This window comes from Miscanthus floridulus, chromosome 15 (assembly GCF_019320115.1).
Source record: "Miscanthus floridulus cultivar M001 chromosome 15, ASM1932011v1, whole genome shotgun sequence".
NCBI classification, from domain to species: Eukaryota; Viridiplantae; Streptophyta; class Magnoliopsida; order Poales; family Poaceae; genus Miscanthus; species Miscanthus floridulus.
Window position 1 is genome coordinate 7,401,499 of NC_089594.1, and position 8,241 is coordinate 7,409,739.

Sequence of the window (8,241 nt, forward strand, 5' to 3'; positions counted from 1 at the left end):
TGAGCTGCCCCCCAGCGCGGCGCACCGGCGGTCCGTTCCGTCGCTCAGAGCCTCCCACCACGACGGCGAGCTTCGCCGCTGCGTCCAGGCAGGTGCTCTAGCTACCTGCATTCTTTGCGAGCCTCGCTGCCTGTGCGGTCGGCATTAGCTACCTGCAGCAGCGTTCGTCCTGCCAGACTCGTGCACCACTAGCGCCACCATCTACAACGCACTCTACATGTCCCGCTTCACGGCGGTCACCTCCAGCACCATCCAGGCGTCCAGCGTCTCCATCGCCATGCTGATCCTCGGCTCCACCAAGAGCCTGGACCAACTGACAACGTTGAGCACCAGATGCTGCCGCTACCTCCTCCTCGTCGCCTTCTTCTTCTGCCTCCTATCCTTCTCCGGCCTCATCTAGATCGTCAAGGTCGGCAGATTCACCTGCTTGAGCTAGTCGACCAAGTTGCTGGTCATAGCTGGAGACACTGTGCAGCTCTCTGTGAGATGGCCAGTCTTCGCTGTAGAGGCGATTTTTTTCCCTAAGGACATGTGCTCCCACCCATGCACCTTGGGTGGGAGCACATGCGCTTGGTGACACATTCTCCCTGCATACTTTCTTCTGCAACTAGATACCCTCAATCTACATCCGCTGTCACGTCACTTAGTAAAAATTCATTTATTTACCGAACACCATACTGTATCGGTGACGATCAACGGCCACCCCTATATAATCCTCCAGGGATACAATACATAAGCACATATTTATGTTCTGTTCCATCCTATTTTGCTTATCGTGCATATCGTTGCTACTGTTAGTTTCCTAGAAAACGTCTAGAATATCAGTTAGTGCATATCGTTGCCACCGTTAGTTGCTTGAAAAAGTCTAGAATATAATATCAGCCAATTTTCTTTTTGTCTCCGTTGATTTGGTTACAAGATTTGTGCCCAACACAAGTCTTAAACCATATATCCACAAAATTTTATGCAAAAGCGTGTCAGTATTCAAGTTGTTTCGTATTGTCAGTATTCAAGTTGTTCCACCCTATTTTACTTATCGTCCAACAGGGGAAATCTGTTTGTTTTTGCCTTTATTCAAGAGAAGCTTTCAAATCATCAGTGTCTTGCCACTGCAGATGCTTCGAATGAATCAAAGTACCTCCAATGGATTGCAATTGGTGGATCACAAAGCCACTAGTAGATTTAAAGACTGCTTATTCAACTTTTTTCTTTTGATACAATTAATTACATCAAGGTCATTTCTAATTCCATGTTCCAGTATGGAATCCGCAGAATCCACCTGGCATATATTATCCTGGCACCCATGACTGCTTCCCAGATCACCAAGTTGCACTATCCTGTTGACATTCACCAATGTCACGACATCCAGACAGTATCAGATCTAACATTTTCCTTCGCACAATGTATACAGGGTTAGGCTCAATCAGACATCCTTTACTGTAACTCTCCCTTAGTATAACTGTCTGTGCGCTTCCTTTCGTTGAGATGTAGAAAATGCCTGGATACCTAAGAAAAAATTCTCGCAGGTTTACCTCCATAGCGTACACTCTTCTGAAGTGTGACAATCTCTCGAGTGGCATCATCTTTTCGACCGTCAGGCTTAAAAGTTCATGAAGAATACCAACAATGTGTTTCTCAAGCCGCTCCATGTTGTGGATCGGATGTGAATCATTCTTCTCATAAGGCTTGGTGTAGGGAAGCCTCTGCCAGTTCTTGAGTTTTTCCCTGAAACCTTTCTCAATCTTAAATCCAGTTGGGAAGTTGATTGGGAAAGCGTATTTTGTCTCTGATTCAGCTAGCCATTTTTCTATGTACTCCCTTTTCCTCCATTCTTCAACCTTAGCTACAGCTAATGCTTCATCCCTAGAGACAAGTGACAGAGTATCTGGGGATTCAAGATGTAAGTCATGTTGATGGTTCGGCAGTATAGAGGACCTGTAATCATCAGGAAGCCCAAGTTCCCTTCTTATGAGCCATAGTGCGTGCATATTCAGAGTCCCATTCACAGAGAGCATGAGAAGTTTCTTCAGCCGCTGAACTATGTCGACCTCATTCTCCCTGATGACAGCAGCTTCCTCTGCAATCAAGTCGAACATCTTCTGTGTGATCTTGCAGCAGTGGTTTTTCTTGACAGGGTGCACATAAATCTGAAAAATGTGGGGATATTTCTTCAGGAAAGCACCAATCTCAATGTTCAACCCGACCTCATGTCTCCACTTTGAGAGAAGCTGGAGCGATGCATATCCGTTCCTCTGCTGAGATATCACCTCGTTCAAAGCCAAGGCCAGTCTCAAGTTCCTCAGCTGAACCATTAGCTTGTCCAGCCTATGATCCCTTGTTCTTCCCTCGAGACGTGTTCTTGCCGAATCTACAGGCTTTTTCCACCTCCGCTGCACGCTACGGTTAAAAGGACCATGCTGAAACGTCTCACCCAACGCCCACAATCGCAGAGAGAGTGCGTGAAGGCTTCTTGCTCCAGATATGATCGATGCCATTGGTATTAATTAATGGTCCAATCCTAGAAGATATGAAACTGCACCGAGAACCACATGTGCATCTCTAGACTCTAGAGAAATGGCGACTTGCTGGAGCTGTAACTGCAAGAAGGAAGGAGATTGAACGCGGAGTTAGTTTAGTAGACAATCAAATGGAAAGCACCAAGTTCGCATAAATGCACGTGGGATTATATTTTTACATGACTTCATAAGGTCCAGTGAATGAGGAAGAGAAAAGAAGGCATTAGGCAGGACCGGCGGCACCATGTCCATGGCGGAGCAGACACATGGTCGTGGAACTCATAGGAAATTCGAAAATTTCAAGAATGGTCATAGTCAGGGGAAGTAGATGAAAAATAAGGTACAGAACTGCAGCACAAGAAAACAAGAAAAAGAGGGGAAACCTGGAGGGAGTTATTACCGTGGTTGACTGTAGGCATTTCATCGAACAACGCCCGGGCAGAACCAGGGTGACAGACAAAAATCGACGATCAGGAGGCAATTATTCCCGGAGAGTGAAGTGGAGCTCAAGATGGCGGTGGAGGAGGCTGACGGTGGGCGTTGGCAGGCTTGAAGGTGACCAGCTAGCCTCAGGGCAGGAGGGGCTCGGCGGCGGGCTGGGTGGGCGTTGAGGTGCAGAGGGGAGCGAACAGACACAGGTAGAAATGAGAGGAGCATCTGAATTCTGAAATGAAACCAAACGGGGGCGGGCTCCTTCCCAGCCGTTGGATCCATCAGCGAGCAGCCATCGTATCCGTCCATTATACCTCTCGTTCTCGAGGAGGGTTTCCCCTTCGCCTCCCGGCCTCTTCTGCTGGAAAAGGGTCTAAGCCGCAGCCTCGCCGGCAGCCCACCGTCGCGCCGCCGCTCTCTCCCCGCTCGGTTCCTCCCGCCGCCGCTTTCCCAGACTGCCTCCTCGTCTACTTCTCGAGCTCAATCCCCTCATTCCGGGCTGGGACCGGGAACCAGGAACCTCGAATCTATCTCCTAACCCTAGCTAGCTAGCAAGCTGCGATGCCGAGCTTCCCACCGCCGGGCGCCGTCACCATCTGCGAGATCAACCGCGACCTCGGTAAGCTCCCAGGAAATCCGCTCCCCCTTTATCTAGCATTTCCGCTCGCTCGTTTGATTCGGTCCGTCTTCCCCTGGCCCTCTCGCAGTTGCGGCGGATGCCCTCTCCGACGCCCGCGCCAAGGACGCCTACGGGGATGTCCTGGTCAGTCCGCTCCCCTCAACTCCTCGCACTTACTCTTCATCTGTGAACTTGCCTGCCTGATGAGGACCTCAAATTTGGGGCTTGTTGGCCGTCGTTGCAGGGGATGGTGTTCGCCCCGATTCCGTTCCAGCCGGAGGCTCTTCTACCCAGCCGTGAGCCTGCTGCTCCTGCCGCGGACCAAGTCGAGCCTGCTGAGACTGCCCCCGCCCCTGGTTTGGCGGCCACCATATCCGAGTTCTTCAGGCGGATGGTTTTCCCTCCACTAGACGTGAGTTGGATCGTCCTATCAGAATTACTTGTCCTCGATGTGAATTTTTTTTCAGTAAATCATTACAATGATACTCACATTCGATCATTCTGGTTTCCAGCCAAATATGCTTGAAGAATTTTAGTTACTACAATGCTGTTCACATTGGATTGTCCTATCTGAGTTACTACAGTTTGATGTTCCTCAAATTTTCCCCAGAAAATACCCGCATACCTAAACCACTTGCATGTGTGTAGATAAGAAAAATACAGAATTTTATCATATCTTTTGTGAATTGCCGATGTGTATAGATACATAGCAATACATTGGCATGTAAGTAAACTCCCTGCTCAGAGGCAAATGCATTGTCTATTCTCACATGCCTAGTGCCACAGTGTGCCTTCATGATCTGATCTATCTTGAGTTGCTTGAACATATAGTAAGAGTACTTATTTCATGAATCAAAAGGTAACAATGTTACTCAGATTGCAAATACACAGCTCAACATAACTTGAAGGTTGATGTTGTATCAAAACTCCAGTTACTGATTCCTCCAGGATAGTTTCTAAAAAATTGTATCCTCCAGCTATTATTCTTGTGATAAACACCCTAGATTTGCTTTCTGCTTATTCAACTAATTATTATTTTTTCTGTATGACTTCTTTACAAAATCATCACAATCGTATTCAAATTCGATCATTCTTGTTTACCAGCCAAATCTGCTAGAAGAATTTGACACCCAGAAAGTAAGTTGGAATCCATACAAGCATTGCTTAGCATTTGTGTCTGGGAAGAACCAGGTTACTGTCCAAGACTTTGAAGATTCAGGTAAGATCAGCCTAGTGCATACTTTGCTTTGTTTTATTAGTTTATGAACTGAACCCTATCCATCAACTTAGTCGCACCACATAACAATGGCCGATCTCTTTAACAGATGCTAAAGAACCATGCATTTTAACAAGTGACCATCAAACGGATGTTAAGGCTGTTGAGTGGAGACCAAATAGCGGGAAGATGATTGCAGTTGCCTGCAAGTGTGTACTACTACCACCTCTCCATTTAACTTGATTCAACCCTTGTTGTCTCTGAATAATTTGATGGCATACTTTACTTTTAGATTGAGTTCATCATTTTCTTTTCAGGGGAGGGATATGCCTCTGGTCGGCATCATATCCTGGCAATGTTCCGTTCATGAAACCTGGCATCACCTCTTCTTCCTCTAGTGCATTTCCTAGAGGTTCTGGTGGTCAGTGGATACTGGTGGATGTTCTTCGTGGCTCTTCTGCTGAGCTCGTTAGTGCACTTTGTTGGAAACCTGATGGGAGATATCCTTATAAGTTTTCATAGTAGCATCGGGTGAATGTTGCTGCTGCTTTTCATCTCTCTTTTTTTTTCTTGAACTCACAAGAGACCCATGTATCATTTCATTAACAAGAAAGAGAACCCAAATGTACAACACCACTCACTCGACACAGCGCAAACACCCAAACCCATTATGCACAACACAGGCATGCCATTGGAACAAATGGAAACCGACCTCATAACTGAGGCAGGAGGCCATAGAAAAGAGTTTAGAGGTCTTTAGCCCTGGCTTCTCACCGTATCTCTTGTTTTTAAACTGTAAAATAACTAAAATACAGTGTGGCTAACTGCAAAAAGTCCCCTTTTTTTGCCAAATTTACAGCACCATACATACAGGAATGTTTACAGTAGGTTTAATCATTATTTGTTGGAAATACCAACAGCTGAAGGCATTTTTTTCCTTGACTATTCTCCACATACTTGGCATCTGCCTCATGCAATAGTCCATCTTTCACAATTTGGGATGTGTCTCAAGGTACATGTACCGGTCTTTTTTCTCAATACAGGCAGTTAATCCCATTTGTACAGAATTGTTGACAATAATCTTGACACCTTTCTTTTGTTTCAGGGTTGGGAACTCCTATACGGCGTGGATTAAGCAATATATCATTAGTGCGGTGGTCACCCAGTGGAGATTACCTTCTAGCTGCTAAATTGTATAGTCAATTTTGAATTTTCATTTTCATTTTCATTTCTTGTCAATGATATTTCCAAAGATTTACAAAATTCATTTATTGCTAGTGATGGTACATTTCACTTCTGGGAGACGAACACATGGACTTCAGAACCCTGGTCTTCGTCTAACGGATATGTGTCTGTAAGTAATATCTTCACTATTCAGTCACAAATACCTGCTTTTGGAAAATATGACATCATTTTTTTTTGCATTGCAATTCTATATTTCTGTTATTATTGTCTTTACGCTGGAGCACATTTGCACAATACTCTTTAGTGAAGAAGTGAGCACAATACTCTTTTTTTTTCTCAAACAGTGAGCACGATACTGTGTTTGGCCACAGCACACCTAATGTGTCCACTGGCCCTGTATAAGTCATCGGGTTCCTGTCAGGGAGCAAATTGGGTTCTGCAGCAAACCATATATTAGATAATCCTAAAATTCTTCTTATTTTTGCTTATTTTTATTGGGTTCCTGTCAGGGGGCAAATTGGGACCCAGAAGGTCGTGTCGCATTGTTATCCTTTTCTAACTCGACGATACTTGGCTCAATTCACTTCTCATCTAAGCCACCATCCTTAGGTATATAAGGGCAACCATCCAAATATTATGTTGCTAAAGCTTGTTATATTTGTTGTCTGATAGTTTGTTTTATGCTTTTTATCTTCAGATGCCCACCTCCTACCAGTTGAACTTCCAGAAATTTCCTCCCTGATTGTTAGGTAGCAACAGAGGCATTACTGTGACATTTGATCTCATGCGCACTTTATACTACATAATTTTTTCCTCCTCTTGTATGCTAATTTTGGCTGTTGATTTTTCAAGTAACCCCATTCACAATTAATGAGTAATTTATTTCTGATGTAATTTTTGTGAAGGGAATCAGCTCAGAAGTCATTATTGATTTATAAAACATAGGACCATATGTTTGTAGGATTGTAAGGACTAAGGAAAGAAAGCTCACATCAAACAACAGAAGCCTAAAAACATTTAGTTTTCATAAAATTTTGTCTCAAAATCTGCTATTTGCCAACAAGCCCTGCATTATTTCATTTAGTATAAACTTTGTATTTAGGAAGTTCTCTGCAGATTTTGTGGGGGGAAGACTTGCCTCGGTTTTTCCCTTCCCCAGACCCCACTCATGTGGGAGCCTCCGGCACTGGGTCTGCCCTTTATCCATTATAACAGCCTAAAAGGTTACTTCCATTCACTAATTTATGCTTTAACTACTTCATATAGCCGAGGCATAGAGAAATTAGCATGGGATGCTTCAGGGGAACGTCTGGCATTGTCGTTCAAAGATGGAAATGAAATGTACCGTGGCCTGATTGCTGTATATGATGTGCGGAGATCTCCACTTATCTCACTATCACTAGTGTAAGAACAGAATCTTCTGATTTACTATGACCATTTTTTTACAGTAAAACTGTGTTCCAGTGACATTCCTTAATCATTAATTTGTTGAAATTCCTGTCTTCATATCTAGTGGATTCATTCGGGGACCTGGAGAAGGAGCAAAGCCACTCGCTTTTGCTTTTCATAGCAAATTTAAGCAAGGACCATTGCTTTCTGTGGTAAGATATCTTGGAATCCTGCACATATAGTTCTAATACAATGACATCCTTTTAGCTTCCTACTTTTTGTTCACACACGTGGTTCTGACTGCACATGCAGTGTTGGAGTAGTGGTTGGTGCTGTACATATCCACTGATACTTCGTTCTCATTGACTCCAATGTAAGTTTCCTCCAGCAGATTGAATCTTTCAGTTACCTGTGATTTGATATTTGTGTTGCCTGCTGTAGACAATCTAAATTTAGTTTTCTTTCATTGTCTAGTGTAGCACCTCACTGCTTCAGGACTGGATGTTTCAATTATTGTTGGTGCCTTGGAAGGCTGACGTTTCAGTGCGCCTAGGAGAAAAGCAAAGCATGAAGTGCATCCCATGTATGTAAACATTGTGACTTGAGAAATGATGCCTATTGGATGCATTCATCTCCAGATGTATTTGATTTGATCTGTATGTACACTTATGTTGATTTTTCCAGTTTTTCTTTTGTCCATACGCGGATAGTATTTGCAATGTCTGCGTCTGGAGTGTGTGCATAAGTTATCTTGGGCGTTTGTGGCAAAATTCTAGCAATGGGAGTTTCTCAAGTGCTTGAGCTGGTTCTGGCGAGCCACATCTGACGTCCCCAAGCAGAAATCTTGCACTTGCATCACATATGGATTCACCGTGCAGCCTAAA

At 44.3% G+C, this 8,241-nt stretch overlaps 2 protein-coding genes across 3 annotated transcripts; one reads left to right on the forward strand and one right to left on the reverse strand.

The window, feature by feature from the left end:
- Nucleotides 1-1,183: 1,183 nt before the first annotated feature.
- On the reverse strand, nt 1,184-3,183 carry LOC136507926 (protein ROOT PRIMORDIUM DEFECTIVE 1-like). The gene is made up of 2 exons (XM_066502522.1): nt 2,917-3,183; nt 1,184-2,597 (listed from the first exon to the last, which is right to left on the reverse strand). Exon 2 carries the CDS (start codon nt 2,493-2,495, stop codon nt 1,320-1,322), a length of 1,176 nt encoding a protein of 391 aa, XP_066358619.1. The 5' UTR covers nt 2,496-2,597; nt 2,917-3,183; the 3' UTR covers nt 1,184-1,319.
- A 128-nt stretch (nt 3,184-3,311) lies between these two features.
- Nucleotides 3,312-8,040, forward strand: LOC136507925 (aladin-like). 2 transcript variants are annotated; one of them, XM_066502518.1, is made up of 15 exons: nt 3,312-3,567; nt 3,656-3,711; nt 3,812-3,979; nt 4,672-4,786; nt 4,893-4,992; nt 5,101-5,283; nt 5,737-5,795; nt 5,889-5,976; nt 6,062-6,137; nt 6,478-6,577; nt 6,666-6,717; nt 7,235-7,372; nt 7,482-7,569; nt 7,670-7,730; nt 7,832-8,040. In XM_066502518.1, exons 1-14 carry the CDS (start codon nt 3,510-3,512, stop codon nt 7,721-7,723), a joined length of 1,335 nt encoding a protein of 444 aa, XP_066358615.1. In that variant the 5' UTR covers nt 3,312-3,509; the 3' UTR covers nt 7,724-7,730; nt 7,832-8,040. The 2 variants fall into 2 exon arrangements, with proteins under 2 accessions (XP_066358615.1, XP_066358616.1); XM_066502519.1 differs by having other exon boundaries at nt 7,837-8,040.
- Nucleotides 8,041-8,241: the final 201 nt, after the last annotated feature.

Bases quoted from the DNA above. Each gene is read 5' to 3' on its own strand.
- LOC136507926 (XM_066502522.1), bottom strand. From the start codon at position 2,495: ATGGCATCGATCATATCTGGAGCAAGAAGCCTTCACGCACTCTCTCTG.
- LOC136507925 (XM_066502518.1), top strand. From the start codon at position 3,510: ATGCCGAGCTTCCCACCGCCGGGCGCCGTCACCATCTGCGAGATCAAC. The intron at 4,787-4,892 runs GTAAGATCAGCC...TCTCTTTAACAG, and splicing joins CCAAGACTTTGAAGATTCAG to ATGCTAAAGAACCATGCATT. The intron at 7,570-7,669 runs GTAAGATATCTT...CTGCACATGCAG, and splicing joins AAGGACCATTGCTTTCTGTG to TGTTGGAGTAGTGGTTGGTG.